The 20,223-nt window shown below is 50.4% G+C and overlaps 1 protein-coding gene across 1 annotated transcript in view; it reads right to left on the bottom strand.

Moving 5' to 3' along the window:
- Positions 1-550: 550 nt before the first annotated feature.
- LOC140721446 (NACHT, LRR and PYD domains-containing protein 3-like) overlaps positions 551-20,223 on the bottom strand; it is a 57,133-nt gene continuing 37,460 nt past the window's right edge. Inside the window, exons 3-8 of the mRNA XM_073036266.1 lie at positions 18,730-18,896; positions 13,340-13,511; positions 13,168-13,233; positions 5,772-7,494; positions 2,285-2,371; positions 551-629 (exon numbers count right to left, since the gene is read on the bottom strand). Of these exons, the coding sequence (XP_072892367.1) occupies positions 551-629; positions 2,285-2,371; positions 5,772-7,494; positions 13,168-13,233; positions 13,340-13,511; positions 18,730-18,896 (2,294 nt within the window). The remainder of the gene's footprint in view (positions 630-2,284; positions 2,372-5,771; positions 7,495-13,167; positions 13,234-13,339; positions 13,512-18,729; positions 18,897-20,223) is intronic.

Here is a 20,223-nt window from a genome sequence, read left to right as displayed (position 1 = left end):
TATAAGATTATTAAGGGATTGGACAAGCTCGAGGCAGGAAACATGTTCCCGATGTTGGGGGGAGTCCAGAACCAGAGGCCACAGTTTAAGAATAAGGGGTTTGGCCATTTAGAACGGAGTTGAGGAAAAACTTTTTCACCCAGAGAGTTGTGGATCTGTGGAATGCTCTGCCTCAGAGGCAGTGGAGGCCAATTCTCTGGATGCTTTCAAGAAAGAGTTAGATAGAGCTCTTAAAGATAGCAGAGTCAAGGGATATGGGGAGAGGGCAGGAAGGGGGTACTGATCGTGGGATGATCAGTGAATGGCGGTGCTGGCTCGAAGGGCCGAATGGCCTACTCCTGCACTTATTGCCTGCTGTCTACAAGTGGCCGTTGTCGCGGACTGTCACTGTTGCTAGGCTTTTGGGTCAAAGATAGTATAAAAAACTCTGAATCTGTGCTTCGAGAGAGAGGCTTCCGCGTCTGACTCACTCTGAGTACAGACGGAAGATTCTCTCCCGTAGCTTGCTACCAATAAAAGTCGAAAAGAACCATCTGCGGTACTTGTTTCGTTACTTCGGGTTGACCGCAGCTAACAGAAGTCCCCTTGGGCACCACCTCACAAGTCCTCGGAGGCTCTCCAGGCAGTGTCTGTGGGCAGAGACACAAGAGCCACAGCTCCAGACGGAGTAGGCCTCCGCAGACAGAGGGTCGGCAGACTGGAATGCACGCATTCGTCACTCTCGTCTCCAATGTTGCTGTGGTGAACTACATATACCCGTCTGGACACGCCACCCCCCCCCCCCCGCTGACTGCTCCTGTGGCTCCTCCCACTGACCCCGGTATAAAGGCGTTTGGAGCCTGGGCCCTGCCCTCAGTCTCCAGGATGTAGTATGGTGGTCAATTGCTGCTTGTTCTTTCTTCCAGTCAATAAAAGCCGATATCTCGCCTCACGTCTCGGGAGAGTTATTGATGGTGCATCACTCCTACCCAAGCCACCTTAAGAGTGAACACTCTGTAATTTGGGACCCTGTTACAACTCGGTGTCAGGAAATAACAGACAGCACACTGCATACGATTACAAGAATTATATCTCTGAATGATAAAGGGAAAAAAAACAAAAAGCAAACAGAAAAAGGCCCATTATAGTTAAACTGTTAAATGAGAAGAGGTTGCTGCTCAACTCTTCTAAATGTCATTTTCACCCTTCCTCAGCAGATTTCCACAGCCTGCTCCATCGAATCACGGTCCCCACCGGGTTGACTCCTACCACCGGTTCTCTCCAGCGCCTTCCCTCATTATCTCCCGCCGAAAATCGACCACAGTTCACACCGGTGTCAGGCACACAAAAAAAAATACTGGTCCCCGATTGGATTGCTCGCATACCAAAGCACCCATTATCTCTAACCACACCCCAAACGCTGCTTCTACAGAAATAGCATTCCGCTAGCTGTGAAATCTTCACACTATCCCTCATCAAAAGTAGTCATGTCCTCATGGCTTTGAGAGAAATATAGACAATAGACAATAGGTTCAGGAGTAGGCCATTCAGCCCTTCGAGCCCGCACCACCATTCACTGTGACTATGGCTGATCATCTACAATCAGTACCCCGTTCCTGCCTTCTCCCCATATCCCTTGAGTCCGCTATCTTTAAGAGTTCTATCTAACTCTTTCTTGAAAGCATCCTGAGAATTAGCCTCCACTGCCTTCTGAGGCAGAGCATTCCACAGATCCACAACTGTCTGGGTGAAAAAGTTTTTCCTGAACTCCATTCTGAATGGCCTACCCCTTATTCTTAAACTGTGGCCTCTGGTTCAGAGCTCCCCCAACATCGGGAACATGTTTCCTGCCTCTAGCGTGTCCAATCCCTTAATAACCTTATATGTTTCAATCAGATCCCCTCTCATCCTTCTAAATTCCAGTGTATACAAGCCCAGTGGCTTCAATCTTTCAACATATGACAGTCCCGCCATCCCAGGAATTAACCTCGTGAACTGATGCCGTATTCCCTCAATAGCAAGGATGGCCTTCCTCAAATTCGGAGACCAAAACTGAACACAATACTCCAGGCGTAGTCTCACTAGGGCCCTGTACAACTGCAGAAGGAACTCTCTGACCTTTTCCTTTTCTTTGGGGGGGGAGCGGGCAGGACTTTGTATTTCAACCTCTTTGCTGTCTTTGTGGAACCAGTTGCGGGGAGCAGATTTTACCATTTCTGCGGGGGAGAACGCGGCAGGGTCCGATGCCAGTGACAGCGGCTCAGGCCCTGGCGGAGGGCTTCGAGTGTCCCGATCCCTCACTTACCGCAGTTTCTGTATCTTACAGTCCACGTTGCTCAGGGCCGCAGCCACAAGTTTCATTCCCGAGTCTCCCAGATGATTGTTCCCGAGCCTAAATGCAAACAGAGGAAGAACCCAATTCAGCATGGGGTGTGACAGAGATGTTCTCTCGTGAGTCTTTCAGTAACACCTCTATAGGCATCCATTAGTCTCGCGAGACCATGGATTTGCGCCTGGGAAAGTTTCCAGGGCAGGGTTTGTATGGGAGACCAGCAGTTGCCCATGCCGCAGGCCTCCCCTCTCCATGCCACCGATGTTGTCCAAGGGAGGAGCGCACACACACAGACACACACACACACAGACACAGACACACTCACACACACAGACACACACACACACACACACACACAGACACACACACACACACACACACTCACACACACAGACACAGACACACACACACCAACTCATCTGGCCAGGCGGCACCTATGGAGGAAAGGACAGTCGACATTTCCGGGCGGAACCCGAAATGTTGACTGGAATTTTTTCCACAGATGCCGCCTGGTCAGATGAGTTTGTGTGTGTGTGTGTGTCTGTGTGAGTGTGTGTGTGTGTGTGTGTGTGAGTGTCTGTGTGTGTGTGTGTGTGTGTGTGTGTGTGTGTGTGTGTGTGTGTGTGTGTGTGTGTGTCTGTGTGTGTGTGTGTGTGTGTGTGTGTGTGTGAGTGTGTGTCTGTGTGTGTGTGTGAGTGTGTGTGTGTCTGTGTATGTGTGTGTGTGTGTGTGTGTGTGTGTGTGTGTGTGTCTGTGTGCGTGTGTGTGACTTGCGGCATGGGCAGCTGCCGGTCTCCCATACAAACCCTGCCCTGGAAACTTTCCAAGACGCAAATCCATGGTCTCGCGAGACTAATTTCATGTGCGCCGCTCGGATTTCCTGCATCTGCAGATGTTCTCTCGTTGTGAGTGACTTTCACTGGCCAGCTTGGATCGTTCACGGAAAATCATTGATGATAGAATAGCGGAGCAAACATGGGGGGAGGGTCGAATGGCCTACTCGTGCTCCTAGCTATTTTCCTTTTGTGCTGTTATAAATGGGTGTGCCCCTCTTTACAAATGACATGTGTCGGAAGAAGATGGACAAAGTCCTTTCATGCGGGCAGTTACAGGCCAACCATCTTATTATTTTTAGTTGACATTTTAAATCCGATTTCTGTTTTCGTTTTGACTATTTTAGCTGGAGTGTTATTTATCTCTTTAAAAAAAAAAATGAAGCTGATGGGGAATTAGATAACCATATAGCCATAAAACAATTACAGCACGGAAACAGGCCATCTCGGCCCTTCCAGTCCGTGCCGAACGCTTACTCTCACCTAGTCCCACTGACCTACATTCAGCCCATAACCCTCCATTCCTTTCCTGTCCATACACCTATCCAATTTTCTAAATTACAATATCGAAGCTGCCTCTACCACTTCTACTGGAAGCTCGTTCCACACAGCTGCCACTCTCTGAGTAAAGAAGTTCCCCCTCGTGTTACCCCTAAACTTTTGCCCCCTAGGTCTCAACTCATGTCCTCTTGTTTGAATCTCCCCTACTCTCAATGGAAAAAGCTTATCCACGTCTATCTATCCCCCCTCATAATTTTAAATACCTCTATCAAGTCCCCCCCTCCACCTTCTACGCTCCAAAGAATAAAGAACTAACTTGTTCACCCTTTCCCTGCAACTTAGGTGCTGAAACCCAATTAACATTTGAGTAAATCTCCTCTGTACTCTCTCTCTATTTTGTTGACATCTTTCCTATAATCTGGTGACCAGAACTGTACACAATACTCCAAATTTGGCCTCACCAATGCCTTGTGCAATGTTAACATTACATCCCAACTCCTATACTCAATGCTCGGATTTATAAAGGCCAGCATACCAAAGGCTTTCTTCACCACCCTATCCACATGAGATTCCACCCTCAGGGAACCATGCACCGTTATTCCCAGATCACTCTCACCAATGCCTCGTATGATTATAAACGCAAGAGGTTCAGCAGACGGCGCAAATCCAGAGCAGCCAGCACGGTGCGCTGGAGAACTGTTGGAGGCTCCCGGCCCGAAGCATTGAACGCTTAGTCCCCTCCATGGATACCGGCTGACCTGCTCAGTTCCTGCGGCGGATTGCGCCTGTTGCCGCGTGAACACCGGAAGTAAGAGACGCAAGGCAAAGTTACCCCACTTCTAATTTTCTCCAAGCCTAAACATGAGGTGATGGAGGAGAGCCAGGAAAATACGGCAGGTGGATTGGGATCTTTCCAGTCCGGCAACACAGCTCTCTTAAGACAATAAAGTTGAAAAAGCTACCATAAGGCTGAGCGGAAGCGGGAACATTTCCTGCCTTACGTCTCTTACTTCCGGTGTTCCCCCGCGGCAACATGGACTGAGCAGGTCAGCCGGTATCCGTGGAGGGGCTTTCGGCCCGGGAGCCCCCTACATTTCCTTTGGAACGATCCCAAAGATTGCCGTCAGCGAATTCGGCTGTAGGTCCAAACCCATGGTTTTTGGTAACTTTCTAAAAAACACCTCTCCAAAAAATCATTTAACTTTACCCTAAAGACCAAAACAAACGCGTCAAGGTAGCCACCTCGGCGTTGCATCTGTCATCAGGTGGGATAGATTTCAAATCTTCTAAAAATTTAAAATTTTTAAATTTTAGATTTGAGCAGACCCGACGACCTTAAGGGATTGGACAAGATAGAGGCAGGAAATATGTTCCAGATGCTGGGAGAGCCCAGTACCAGAGGGCATGGTTTGAGAATAAGGGGGTAGGTCATTTAGGACGGAGTTAAGGAAAAACTTCTTCTCCCAGAGAGTTGCGGGGCTCTGGAATGCACTGCCTCGGAAGGTAGTGGAGGCCAATTCTCTGGATGCTTTCAAGAAGGAGCTGGATAGGTATCTTATGGATAGGGGAATCAAGGGATATGGGGACAAGGCAGGAACCGGGTATTGATAGTAGATGATCAGCCATGATCTCAGAATGGCGGTGCAGGCTCGAAGGGCCGAATGGTCTACCTCTGCACCTATTGTCTATTGTCTATAATATTTTCATACGATTTAATTTTTCTTTTTTTTTTTTAAAAACTTTTTTTCGGAAATCTTTTTTTCCCTCTTCTCCGGTAAGTTTCAGATTTGACCGGAAGGATTTTTCCCTTTTTTCCCCCCCCCCCCCGTAATTATATCCTCAAACTGGACTGCCCAGTCCTCTTTTTTTCCTTCTTGTTTTGGGTTAGCTTAGTGGGTTTTTGTTTCCTTTCTTAATAATAGAAATTTTGAGTCATTTTTATGAATTGTTAAGGGGAGTAGTGCTTCCTTTTTTATATATTAGCTCCATATACATGATCTTGACAGGGTACATTCCCTCGTTTGTCTGTACTTTTATTGAAATATCTATTTGATATAACTTCCCCTCGGATTTTTATCCACCCTTATTTTCTTTCACAACAAAAGAATGAAAATGCAGACAGTTACCCCAGCTCCCGGCATCGGTGCAGCCCGGGCGCCAGCAGCTCGAGCGTCCCGCGCTGGAGGCCGCAGCTCCGAAGGTCGAGGTGCTTTACGGCCTCGCAGTGGCCGACGGCGTGGGACAGCACGGCGCAGTCGCTCCGCGTCAGCCGCTGCCTTCGGAGAGAGAGCGCCTCCGCGGAGCCCAGGGCGCCCTGGGCCAGCTGGCCGTCCTGGGACTCGAACAGGTAGTGCAGCGCCCTCAGCAGGCCCCTTCTGCCGCCCTCGCGGGCCGCCCCGGCCACCTCCTCCTTCACCCAGTCCGCCACCTGGGAGGTCGCCTGGCTGGGGAAGGCGCCCAGGAGCTCCGGCAGGGGGCCCGCCGACCCGGCGGAGGCCAGGCCGGCCAGGAAGCGCAGGAAAACCTCGTAGCGCCCGTCCGCCGCGCCCTGGGCTTCGGCCAGGTGCTCCAGCAGGGCGACGGGATCCGAGGTGAGGAACTGCGCCAGGGCGGCCACAAACTCCTGGACGGTGAGGTGGGGGAAGGCGTGCCCCGCCTCGCCGGCGCCCCCCCTCCCCAGCAGCTCCTTCAGGAAGCCGGACAGGAACTGGGAGAACTGCAGGCTGTGCCTGAACAGATCTTCCTCCGTGAAAACGAAGTTCCCCTCGCTCAGTCCCCTGAAGGCCATCTGGCCCGCCCGCAGCAGCACGTCGCGGGGGCTCTCCATCTCGCGGCCGTGCTTTTTCAGCAGGTTGTAAAGGTAGTGGGAGTACAGTTGGGTGACGGTCTTGGGAACGCGCTGCGGGTCCCCGCCTGGTCGTGCGAAGAAGGGGCCCAGTGCCAGAGCGAGGAATTTACAGTAGGAGGGGTTGTAGCTCAGGGTGTACAGGACCTCGTTCTCCTGCACGTGTTTGAAAACGGCTGCCGCCACCGCCTGATCTTCAAAGTGCCTCACGAGGTACTCCTTCCGCTCCTCACCGACAAATCCCAGGATTTCAGCCCAGACACTGATGCCCGCCCTTTCCAGTGAGCGTAAAGCGGCGGGGCGGGAGGTCACCAGCACCGAGCACCCCGGGAGCAGCTTGCGCTGGATTAAACTGTACACAATGCCCGACACCTGGCACCGGGTGTCGGGATCTGTGCACTCGTGCGGAGGCTCTGCACCCCCCTGACCGTCGGGGAAAGCGGTTCTGTCCTTGAATTCATCCCAGCCGTCAAATATAAACAGCAGTCTCACCGCGTTCCTCCAGAGTACCGCAAGGACATTCCGCAAGTACGGATAATGATCCAGCAGCAGATCCCTCAGGGATACGGCGCAGTTGATTGAATTTAAGTCCCGGAATTTGAAACTGAAGACGAACTGGAAGTGCTGGCAGATTCTCCCCGAGGCCCAGTCCAAAACAAACTTCCGCACTACCGTAGTCTTCCCGATCCCGGAGACCCCGGACAGCGCCGCTGACTTGCCGGGCTGGGAGCCGCCGAGGGGATCGCCGCCCGCGAACAGCTGGTCGGCCCGGATCTTCCGCAGCTCCCCGGGGATCGGCCCGTCGGCCGGCTGCTCCAGCTCCCGGCCCCCCGCCAGGAGCTCGTGCTCAGCGAGCCGCCGGCGCCGCGGCGTGGAGACGACCGTCAGCCCGGCGAACCGGCCGGCCAGCTGGAGGACCTTCACGCTGCCGTTCCTGAGGACGACGGTGGCGTCCACCCTGGCGTTCGCCTCTCGGAGCGTTTCTCTGTGCCGCTGCGCTGCGCCTGCGTTTAGCAATGAAATAAACGGTTAGTGCCTCGCAGACAACGCCCCGCTGTCTCCGCAAACGCGGTCCATCGTTTCCCCGCATTGGAATCTTATCTGTTCACTACACACCCGTGGTACCCTACTCCCTTTTAAAGTGGGGCTTCCCAAACCCTGACGGCGGTGGGGGAGGGGGGTTGGGGGCAATCAAATTGCCTTTTGCCCGCCATGGGCTCCCTCATGTGGGAGGTCACATAGAAACATAGAAAATAGGTGCAGGAGTAGGCCGTTCGGCCCTTCGAGCCTGCACCGCCATTCAGTGTGATCAGGGCTGATCATCCAACTCAGAACCCTGTACCTGCTTTCTCTCCATACCCCCCGATCCCTTTAGCCACAAGGGCCACATCTAACTCCCTCTTCAATATAGCCAATGAACCGGCCTCATCTGTTTCCTGTGGCAGAGAATTCCACAGATTCACCACTCTCTGTGTGAAGAAGTTTCTCCTCATCTCGGTCCTAAAAGGCTTCCCCTTTATCCTTAAACTGTGACCCCCTCGTTCTGGACTTGCCCAACATCGGAAACAACCTTCCTGCATCTAGCCTGTGCAATCCCTTTAGAACTTTATACGTTTCAATAAGATCCCCCCTCAATCTTCTAAATTCCAGCGAGTATAGGCCCAGTCGATCCAGTCTTTCTTCATATGAAAGTCCTGCCATCCCAGGAATCAGTCTGGTGAAGATTGTCACATAGGCAAGTGCAGTGTTTCCTGCACAACACGCGAAGCTTTCTCTTTCTTCCTTTTCTCTTTTTCGTAATTTATTTTTTGATTGAAGTTCATCATCAAACAAACATTTCCATAAGATGTATTTCAGACATTGTACCTATACATCATATAATCATATATATCACAAAATCTCCACATAGTATTTATCTGGGGTATACACTTAGAGAAAAGAGCGGAAAGAAAAAACAAGCAAAAGGAAAGAACTATGTAGGAGTAGGGAGTGATCTTTTTTTTTTACAACAGATTCATTGATTTGTGAGAATAAAATCAGGCTATGAGGCATTATGTAGTTAAACCATTTTTCCCAGTATGAATCAAATTGTTCCAGCTTATGATTAACAGATGCTGTTATCTTCTCCATTTTGTAAATGTCCATTGTAATTTCCATCCATGTATTTAAAGTTGGGCTCTCCTGTGATAACCATTTCCTAGTAAGAGTCTTTTTACCTGCCACCAACAGTATATTCATTAAATATTTATCTCTTTTCAACCATTCTCGAGGTATATATTCATAATATACGGTCTTACTCTCTAAGGGTATTTCACATTTAAAGATGTCTTGTAGGTACTATTGTGTACCCCCTCCAATAGTTTTTGATGACAGGGCAGTCCCAAAAAATGATGATGATTTGCATTTTGATTTCCACAATTTCTCCTGCAGACAGGGAGAAATTATCATAATGGGATTTCTGAGAGGATGTAATAAAATATCTTATCAAGTTTTTCCATCTTTTTATTGATTTTTTTTTAAAAAGCATGAATACAAACAGGAGGTTCGGGGGTGTTGTAGATAGTGTGGAGGGTTGTTAGAGGATGCAGAAACGGGCTGAGATCTGGCTGATGGATAGTCTGTGGATAGTCTGGAGGGTTGTCGGAGGTTACAGTGGGACATCGATAGGATGCAGAACCGGGCTGAGATCTGGCTGATGGATAGTCTGTGGATAGTCTGGAGGGTTGTCGGAGGTTACAGTGGGACACCGATAGGATGCAGAACCGGGCTGAGATCTGGCTGATGGGAGTTCAACCCTGGTAAGTGGGAAGTGGCTCACTTCGGTAGGTCAAATCCGAAGACAAAATAAATGTCTAATGGTCAGACTCTTGGTGGTGTGGAGGATCAGTGCAGTCTTGGGATCCACGTCCATCGGACACTCAAAGCCGCTGGGCAGATTTGTCGTGTTGTTAAGAAGGTGTAAGGCATGCTGGTTTTCATCAACAGCGGGACTGAGTTCAAGAGCCGAGAGGTAATGTCACAGCTATATCAGACCCTGGTCAGACCCCACTTGGAGTACTGTGCTCAGTTCTGGTCACCTCACTACGGGAAGGATGTGGATACTTTTGAGAGAGTGCAGAGGAGATTTACAAGGACGTTGCCCGGGTTGGAGAGCATGCCTCATGAGAATAGGTTGAGCGAACTCAGCCTTTTCTCCTTGGAGCGACGGAGGATGAGGGGTGACCTGGTAGAGGTGTACAAGATGATGAGAGGCACTGATCGTGTGGATAGTCAGAGGCTTTTTCCCGGGGCTGAAATGGTTGCCACAAGAGGACACAGGTTTAAGGTGCTGGGGACTAGGTACTAGGACTATGTCAGGGGTACGTTTTTTACTCAGAGAGTGGTGAATGAGTGGAATGGGCTGCCGGTGAAAGTGGTGGAGGCGGATATGATAGGGTCTTTAAAAACACTGCTGGAAAGGTACATGGAGCTTAGAAAAATAGAGGGCTTATGAGAATAGGTTGAGCAAACTTGGCATTTTCTCTTTTTTTTCAATCTTTTTATTGATTTTTTTAAAAATGTGTATAGAAACAAGAGGAGAATATCTCTGGTATACATGTCGATAGCAGGACAGACAGAAGGTAAAGTAAACAGTATCAGAATCACACATAGTGTTAACCTACAAAGGATAAATTTGATATTGGATGTATAAGTCTCCTCTTATCAATTTATGAAGAAAGGAAGGACTATTAGAAATTTTTATATGAAAGAGAAAGAAAACACTATTCTAAACAGAAACAAAAAAGGACTGGGCAGTCCATCCTGAGAGAAAAATCAAGAGAAGAGAGACTCGCTGATCAAATCCAAGGTTCCGAAAGAAATAGCTAGAAGAGGATCAGTACAAAAAAATCAGACCGTATGAAAATATTGAATAAAAGATCGCCAGGTTTCTTCAAATTTTAAAGGACGTATCCCCGGGCCCGACTTCTGATTTTCTCTGGACTTCAAACAGGAGGACACGATAGAGGAAAGCCAGTAGAAGGCGGAAACTTCCTCAGTGCGGTCCCCTAGCCTTGGCTGAACCCCGGCTCGGACAGACAGCCCCGTTTCCGTCAGGCGCCACTGGTCAACCACTGCATTCGCTCACCGTGGACAATGCCTAACCCCGCTAATCTTCATTTAAAAAAATCCAGGATCGTTGTGCTGGCAACCAGACATTTCATCCGTGTAACGCCCTGGCAAAGGGTTCATTGCTTCCCATAAGACCATAAGGTACAGGAGTAGAATTAGGCCATTTGGCCCATCGAGTCTGCTCCGCCATTCAGTGATGGCTGACCTTTTTTTTTTCTCTCTGCCTCAACCCCGGCTCCCGGCCTTCTCCCCGTAACCTTTGACGCCCTGTCCGATCGAGAACCTATCAATCTCTGCCTTAAATACCCCCAACGACCCGGCCTCCACAGCTGCCTGTGGCAACAAATTCTACAAATTCACCACACTCGGGCTAAAGAAATTTCTCCACATCTGGGTTTTGGAAGGGCGCCCCTCTACCCTGAAGCCGTCCCCTCTTGTCCTAGACTCCCCCACCATGGGAAACATCCTTTCCACATCTACTCTGTCCAGGCCTTCCAACATTCGAGAGGTTTCAATGAGATCCCCCCCTGCCCCATCCTTCTGAATTCCAGCCAGTACAGACCCAGAGCCATCAAACGTCCCTCGCGTGGTACCCCTTTCATTCCCGCAATCATCCTTCTGAACCTCCTCTGGACCCTCTCCAAAGCCAGAACCTCTTTTCTAAGATGAGGGGCCCACATTGCAGTGTAGGGTTTCTCATGGAATGGTCTGTCTGCAGAAGCAGTGGTTTGGGTTATCGTTGGAGGTAACGGGCGCTTAGGAAAGCGAGCCGTCTGATCAGGAGGGAAGGTTGGCCAAAACGGGGGGGGGGGGGTTTGTGTGCCCGACACCCGTGGCAGCTTCCAGCTTCTGTGGGAGACGAAGGGAGGAGGCGGTGGAGAGAAGCAGTCGCAGGATCCGGTCCGCTGGGGACGCTGATTCGATGGACCCAGGTGCAGGAGTCCGCTGAGGATCGGTGACTGTGACTTTCGGGAAGAGTTGAGTTCCAACCTGGGCACATTTGACTGTTAAATATTATAATGGGCCCTTTTTGGGGTTTTTTTTTCTCTCTTCCTTTTCTTTAACTAGACCTTCAGTTCATATTCATGAGCGTACTTCCTTTCAACTGGAAGCAACGTGCATTCCGTTCTTCCCTGGCCCCGAGTGGTAACAGGGCAGGAACACCAACCGGGGCTGGCGTGGGGGAGCGGTCCCAACCTCACGGATCTGGCGGGACTGGCGTGCGCATTCCCCAGGCGCGCACGCGGCCGGAGAATGGTTGGCGAGTCTCTCGGTGCTGAGCCGGGAGGCCGCCAGCGAGGGCGGAGGGGTCATTCCCCCCAGACGCCCGGGAAGGAAAGCGGGTTCACCGGCTTTGCACCAGCTGAGGGATTTTTGAACGAGCGACTCTTCGTTGCTTGGTGAACGGATCGGGCACACGGAGCTTCCATGGGGAAGCTGACGGTGTAATTAGGTGACGGCACCATCTGCAATCACCCGCAGGGATCGTCATGGCTTAACTGAGAGATAACCAAAGATAATGTAATGTATTATTTGTACTGGCTCGAGACGTGAACACTCCCCCATATAACCATATAACAATTACAGCACGGAAACAGGCCATCTCGGCCCTTCTAGTCCGTGCCCAACGCTTACTCTCACCTAGTCCCACCGACCTGCACTCAGCCCATAACCCTCCATTCCTTTCCTGTCCATATACCTATCCAATTTTTTTTTAAATGACAAAATCAAACCTGCCTCTACCACTTCTACTGGAAGCTCGTTCCACACAGCTACCACTCTCTGAGTAAAGAAGTTCCCCCTCATGTTACCCCTAAACTTTTGCCCCTTAACTCTCAACTCATGTCCTCTTGTTTGGATCTCCTTTACTCTCAATGGAAAAAGCCTATCCACGTCAACTCGATCTATCCCCCTCATAAATTTAAATATCTATATCAAGTCCCCCCCTTAACCTTCACACTCCAAAGAATAAAGACCTAACTTGTTCAACCTTTCTCTGTAACTTAGGTGCTGAAATCCAGGTAACATTCTAGTAAATCTCCTCTGTACTCTCTCCATTTTGTTGACATCTTTCCAATAATTCGGTGACCAGAACTGTACACAATACTCCAAATTCAGCCTCACCAATGCCTTGTACAATTTTGACATTACATCCCAACTCCTATACTCAATGCTCTGATTTATAAAGGCCAGCATACCAAAAACTTTCTTCACCACACTATCCACATGAGATTCCACCTTCAGGGAACTATGCACCATTATTCCTAGATCACTTTGTTCTACTGCATTATTCAATGCCATTTAACATGTCTGTCCTATTTTAATTAGTCCTGAGGAATTAGGACTAGGGGAATAGTCAGTGGCGAACTTTCCCAAAGTGGTTCAATCTCATGACCGCAACTGGCAGATTCTCAGCTCGCGCTCTCCTGCTGACGTCACCCTCACGCCATCACCTCCTCCTGCCCAGTGACGATGTCAGTTGCCCTCCAGTCTACGTTACAATGCCTTACCGCCCGACAGACGTTTCGGCCCTCGTTGAATTACAAAACAACAGCGTCAAACCTTACCTGTGAGGTCAGTGGGGAAGTCCAGCGTGCCCTTGGCCAAATCCCAGTTAGCGTAAGGTATGGGACCTGTTTGGAGATATTAATGTAGTGAAATCACGTGCGCAAAAAAACTGTTTCAGAATCCGCAATGCTCGGCGCCGAAACTGACTTGAAAGCCCACAGATTATCTCACCCAGTTCCCATATTTCTTCCAGTATTTTCACCAACTTTGGGTCCCGGTTCCGGAGCTTCGGGAAGCACGCCCACATCACCCTCCGGGCCTGAGACCCCTTCTCCATCACCAGGTTGAGGAGCAGCTCCGAGCTCTCCGCTCCGTAGCCCTTTCCGGAGAGGTCGGCAACCGTCTGTGGAGAGTCATGTGTGGACATAATGAGTGGACCGAAATAATGGGTGAATCATTCAACTTTTTCGTTTGAGATTGAATTGAATTGAACTGAATTTCGTTTCATTGTCATTTAGAAACCACAACTGCAGTGCAGTTAAAATAAATGAAGCAATGTTCCTCCAGAATGATATCACTAAAGCATACGGCAAAACAGACTACACCAGAAAATCCACATAGCGTTTGGCAATCCCCAAATCCAGAGTCCGGAGAGTCTGCTGCGTGTTAATATCGCGCTACCGTCTCAGCGCGTTCCACGGAAAGGAGCTCCAAACCCACCAGACAAAACAAGACTACCCAGACACACCAAGACAGGAGACCAACTCTACCACCCAACAAACCAAAAACTAAAGCTACAAGACCTGCTCAAAACCACACAGTTACAACATATAGTTACAACAGTGCAAACAATAGCATCATTGATAAAAAAAAAACAGACCATGGGCACAGTTAAAATAGTCCAAAGATGTTAAAAGACTATAAGTTCGAAAGAAACCACCACACAGTTTCTTCCATTCCTCAGGGTCCCGATAGACTCGTCTTTCCACGAGTGTTGAATTGGAGATGTTGAGATAAAGAGACTGGCATAAGGAGCAATGATTTCTGAGGTGTGAAAAACAATTCATGTAACTCCCGCTAGCCTAATAATAAGTTAGCTTATTAACTTGAATGACCCAGGGGCAGAAGGGAATACCCCCGCTACGGACTTCCAAGGCGCCACCGACTCAGCCTCACAGACGCAGCACACAATGAGAGCGCCCCGACCGCAGCGGACTCCAAGTACAGTCTTTCCAGTAGGTCCATTCAGTCCTTGGACAAACGATGCCCAGCAATCCCACAATAAAGAGCTAGTTTAATTACGGGACAATTTCCAATGCCCCTCTGACCCTCAACACAGATGCCCCTCGGGGCTGTGTCCTAAGCCCCCTCCTTTACTCCCTGTATACCCATGACTGCATCGCCACCCACGGCTACCATCTGCTAATTAAATCTGCCGACTATGCTACATCGGTTGGCCTCGTTTTAAATAATAATGAGGCAGCCTACAGAGAAGTCCTCACCCCGACACGGTGGTGTCAGGAAGACAACCTCTCCCTCGATGTCACAGAAAAAACAAAGGAGTTGGTTGTGAACTGCAGAAGGAATGGAGATGGGCTAACCCCTATTGACATCATTGGGTGAACAGCTTTAAGTTCCTCAGTATACACATCACTGAGAATCTCACGTGGTCTGTACACACCGGCTGTGCAGTGAAAAATGTACGACAGCACCTCTTTCACCTCAGACGGTTGAAGAGGTTTGATATGGGCCCCCAAATCCTGAGGACTTTCTACAGGGGCCACAATTGAGAGCATCCTGACTGGCTGCATCACTGCCTGGTACGGGAACTGTACTTCCCTCAATCGCAGGACTCTGCAGAGAGTGGTGCGGACAGCCCAGCATATCTGTAGATGTGAACTTCCCACTATTCAGGGCACTTACAAAGACAAGTGTGTAAAAAGGGGCCCGAAAGAACATTGGGGACCTTGTTAACCCAGCCAAAAAACGTTCCATCTAACACCATCCGGGAAACGGTACCGCAGCATAAAAGCCAGGACCAACAGGCTCCGGGACAGCTTCTTCCACCAGCCCATCAGATTGATTAATTTATACCGATACATTTGCATTTCTATGTTACATTGACTGTCCCGCTGTACATATTGTCACTCCATCAATATTACCCTTCAGTGCTTGTTGCCACTGTTACTACCCCCTCAGTGTGCAGCGGGCTGGTAGGCTCCCACTCCAGCATCACTCCGCTGCGGTTTGTGTCCCACCTCACCCCATCGGTGTTCCCACGCGGTACGTTACACCAGCGGCTCTGCCCCCATCGCGCCTCTGCAGGCGTGAAGCCCTGCGGGTTGTCCCTCTATCGGTCCTGCCCCTTCACTGCCCTTCTGCAGCAATGTTCGACGTGTCACACCCTGACACAGGGCTGTCGAGAGAACGACCTCTCCCTCAATGTCGCAAGAACAAAGGAGCTGGTTGTGGATTACAGGAGGAATGGAGACGGGCTAACCCCTATTGACATCAATGGACCTGGGGTTCAGAGGGTGAACAGCTTTAAGTTCCTCAGTATACACATCACTGAGGATCTCACGTGGTCTGTACACACCAGCTGTGTGGTGAAAAAGGCACAACAGCCCCTCTTTCACCTCAGACGGTTAAAGAGGTTTGATATGGGCCCCCAAATCCTGAGGACTTTCTACAGGGGCACAATTGAGAGCATCCTGACTGGCTGCATCACTGCCTGGTATGGGAACTGTACTTCCCTCAATCGCAGGACTCTGCAGAGAGTGGTGCGGACAGCCCAGCACATCTGTAGATGTAAACTTCCCACTATTCAGGACATTTACAGAGACAGGTGTGTAAAAAGGGGCCTGAAGGATCATAGGGGACCCGAGTCACCCCAACCACAAACTGTTCCAGCTGCCACCATCCGGGAAACGGTACCGCAGCATAAAAGCCAGGACCAACAGGCTCCGGGACAGCTTCTTCCACCAGGCCATCGGACCAATAAACTCACACTGACAAAACTGTATTTTTACACTATATTGACTGTTCTGTTGTATATCTTACTGTACATACAGTCGACCCTCCTTATCCGCTGATTCCGCCTGCGCGGATCGGGAAAGTCCGGAAGTTCTCTCCAGCACTCGTTGTTTGAGCATGTACAGACTATTTTTTCTTGTCATTATTCCCTAAGCAATATGGTATAACAACTATTTACATTGTATTAGGTATTATAAGTAATCTAGAAATGACTTAAAAGTACAGGCAGTCCCCGGGTTATGAATGAGTTCCGTTCCTGAGTCTGTCTTTAAGTCGGATTTGAAGTCGGAACAGGTACATCCGGTATTATTTAGCGTCAGTTAGTCAAACGTTTTTCTTAGTATATAGTACATATTTTACCTTTCTGTGCATATAAGACACTTAAGAAACATACGTATTCCAATAATTAAAGCACTGCGTTGCTTAGTCATAATTTTAGCTTTCATCAGGGCAGGGCCTTTCAAATGCTCCATTAAAAATGTTCCGATCGTCGACCGGCGTAGCCTAACGCTTTTCCAGTGACCGATGGCTTTATTACTTCCACCTTATTTTCAATCGCGATCATGATTATTTTCGTGAAAGGAAACACCGCGGATTCAGAGCTGCGCCGCCGGGTCCTAATGTCCACCGCACTGAGACAGGTTAAATAAAGTCCGGGGTTCTGCCGGGTCCTAAAGACCACCGCACTGATTCAGGTTAAATAAGGGACTTCAGCATCCGCGTTTTTTGGTATCCGTGGGGGGGTCTTGGAACCCCACGGATAAGGAGGGTCGACTGTACTATTTATTACGAATTACTATAACTTGCACAATGCACGTTCAGACAGACACCTAACGTAAAGATCTTTCCTCCTCATGTATGTGAAGGATATCAGATATCAGGTCAATCCAATGACAAATTAACCTACCGAACGATACATCTTTGGACTGTGGGAGGAAGCCCAAACACTCGGAGGAAACCCACGTAGCCACAGGGAGGACATACAATCTCCTTGCAGGCAGTGGCAGGAACTGAAGCCGGATCACCTGATTTATATAAAGCACTGTGCTGACCACTAACAGTACCACGTTGCCCCACCCTGTTCTGTAAGGGGATTCCCGCACCTGTTCCGGACGCCGTCACCCGGACCAGCGCTGATCCTGTCTAAACTTGGGCGGTACATCCTGGGAGGTGAGCGCGTGGAGGGACGCCCAGCGGACCGTGTCATGATGCAGTAAAGGTTCAAAGGTTTATTTAACTTCCAGAGCACATGCGCAAAATACAACTCGGAGATCCGTCCTCTCCAGATAGCCGCGAGATACGGCGAAGCCGTGGACATCATGGAGGGCCCAGCTCACGCACAACGAAGCAACAGAAACGAAACCCGGCAAACCCAGAACCCCCCGCCCCCCAACCTGTCCCTCGCAAGAGGCATCGTCGGGAAGGCGGGTATGAGTGCCCGGGACGAGGTCGCTGGTTTACACGCAGAGGCAATGCGTAGTGAGGGGAGGCTCATGATGGGGCGAGACTGCAGTCAGCAGGCTGAGCTGCAAGGTAAAAGGCGGACAAAATGGAAAATGGCGAATACAGGACGAACACGAACGGCGCGGCATCTGAATGCCCGCAGTACGCGGTCGGTGGACTTGCAAAAACCACTTGCGGGCTGGCAGCCACGATGTTGTAGGCAGCACTGCGGCAACTGAGAGCTTTGTGCCCAAGGACACGCGCACTGCAATGAAAGGGGCAGGCGGGAAGGCAGAGGGAGTGTCGTTCCGTTCACGAAACATGACATCAAATCCTTGGTAGGAGGGGTGGCTTAGGTTCGGAAGGTGCTGAATCTTAGTGGCTAGAATAAAGGAGCGGCAAGGGCGAAAGCATACAAGATTGGGAGTTGTATACAGACCCCCCCCCCCCCCCCCCGAACGGTGGTATGTCGACTACAAATCACAACGGGAGATAGAAAATGCACGCCAAAAGGGCAAGATTGCAGTAGTCGTGGGGAATTTCAATATGCAGGTAGGTTGGGAAAATCAGGTGGGTGCTGGATTCCGGGGGGGGGGGGGGTTTCTAGAGCGTCCACGAGATGGCTTTTCTCAGGGCAACCTGTGGTTCAGCCCACCGGGGGGTCGGCTATTCTGGATTGGCCGTTGTGCGATGAACCGGAACTGATCAGCGTGCTTAAGAGGGCCTGCGGACTTGTGGAAACTGTGTGTTGGTTTCTGTCAAGTTTATAGTCTTTTAACATCTTTGAACTATTTTTACCGTGCCCGTGGCCCGTTTTTTTTTTTAAATCAATTGTGGTATTATTTGTACTGTTGTAATTATGTGGTTTTGTGTCGGTCTTGTAGCCTTAGTTTTCGGTTTGTTGGGTGGTAGAGCTGGTCTCCTGACTTGGTGCGCCTGGGTAGTCCCGTCTTGTCCGGTGGCTTTGGAGCTCCTTTCCGGGGAACGCGCTGAGACGGTAGCGACAGCAACGCCAGATACCCAACCCCTCACATCACCCGGAAAAGTGACCTCTCGCCCCGCACGCCAAAATCGGCCACGGGAAAGGAAGAGGAGGAAAGAAGCGGTAATCCAAGCCCAGTCGGCCAGTCCCAAAGGGTCCTCACCTGCTGCTCGAGCGCACTGAACTGGTCCTCGGTCATTAGCGCCAAGCTGACTTCGTGCACCGCTCCTTCCACCGCGTGCTGCAGCCGATCCCGGTAAGAGGTCGTCAGCTGGAACAACCTGAAGTCGTCCCAGTTCACCATGAGGGCAGCGACTGCAGAGCTTCGGTCTGCGAAGGAGAAAAGAGGGGGTTGGGGGGGAGAGAAAGGAAATGTATCTCATCACGGGCTCGTCACTGGAGGGATTGTCAATACAAAATGGCGCGCTCACCGTGAGTCCGTCAGGCCTTCCGGCATAGGAGCGGAGCTGGGCCACATGGGCCGCGAGCCACCTCCGCCACTCAACCGTGGCTGACCCGTTTTCCTCCCCCTCCGCCCCACTCCCCGGCTTTCTCCCCTTAGCCTTTGACGCCGCGGCCAACCCAGACCCCGTCGAGCTCTGCCTTAAGTATACCCAACGACCCGGCTTCCACTGCTACCCGTGGTAACAAGCTCCACAAATTCGCCACTCTCTGGCTCAAGAAGTTTCTCTGCTTTGAATGGACGCCCCTCTATCCTGAGGCCGTGCCCTCTTGTCCTAGACTCCCCCGCCGTGGGAAACATCCTCTCCACATCTACTCCGTCTGGGCCTTTCAACATTTCAATGAGATCTCCCCTCATCCTTCTAAAATTCCAGTGAGTGCAGACCCAGGTCTCCGAGTATGACAGCCTTTTCATTCCCGTGAGCATCGTTATTAACCTCCTCAGGACCTTCCCCAGTGCCGGCACATCTTCCCTTAGGCGAGGAGCAAAAAACTGTTCACAATACCCAACGTGAGGCCTCACCAGCGCCTTATAAACACTCAGCATCGCATCCCTGCTCTTGTATCCATGGCCTATTGAAACGAAGGCTGGCATGGCATTGGCCATTCTCACAACTACCTCAACCTGCGAGTTTATCTTGAGGGCGTTCTGCGCAAGGACTCCCAAGGCCCTTCGCATCTCAGGCTCTCGGACGCTGTTCCCCCCCCCCCCCCATTTAGAAAATAGTCTGCTCATTTATTTGCCCGACCCAAAAATCCAGGACAACGCAGTCACACCACAGAGCACAATGTGACACACCCTCTGCTGCGACTCTTGACGGATTCCTCTGGCCCACATCTTGAGATATCAGCGAAGCCGCGTGAGATGCGGCCAGCAAGAACTTTGCCCAATTCGTCCCTGCCCCAGCATCGTTTACGTTACTCTGCAGGCCAGTAACTTCAGCGGGTCGGGAGTTCACATGCAATTGGGGCGAGGTGGGGTGGGGGGGGGGGGTTTGCTGGTTTCTTCTTAGTCACATGACCAAATTAACACAGTGGGATAAATATGAGTCAAATTACCGGAAGTGGTAAAAGTTGTAATTAACGTGTAACCTGCTGCTCTTTCAGGGAGAAAAGCTCCGTACATTCAGGTTGACAGCGTTGTTAAGAAGGCGTGAGGTGTGCTGGCATTCAACAACCGTGGGATTGAGTTCAA

This window comes from Hemitrygon akajei, unplaced genomic scaffold (assembly GCF_048418815.1).
Source record: "Hemitrygon akajei unplaced genomic scaffold, sHemAka1.3 Scf000055, whole genome shotgun sequence".
Lineage (NCBI taxonomy): Eukaryota > Metazoa > Chordata > Chondrichthyes > Myliobatiformes > Dasyatidae > Hemitrygon > Hemitrygon akajei.
Note: the sequence above shows the minus strand (reverse complement) of the source record. Positions and strands in the feature narration are given on the sequence as shown.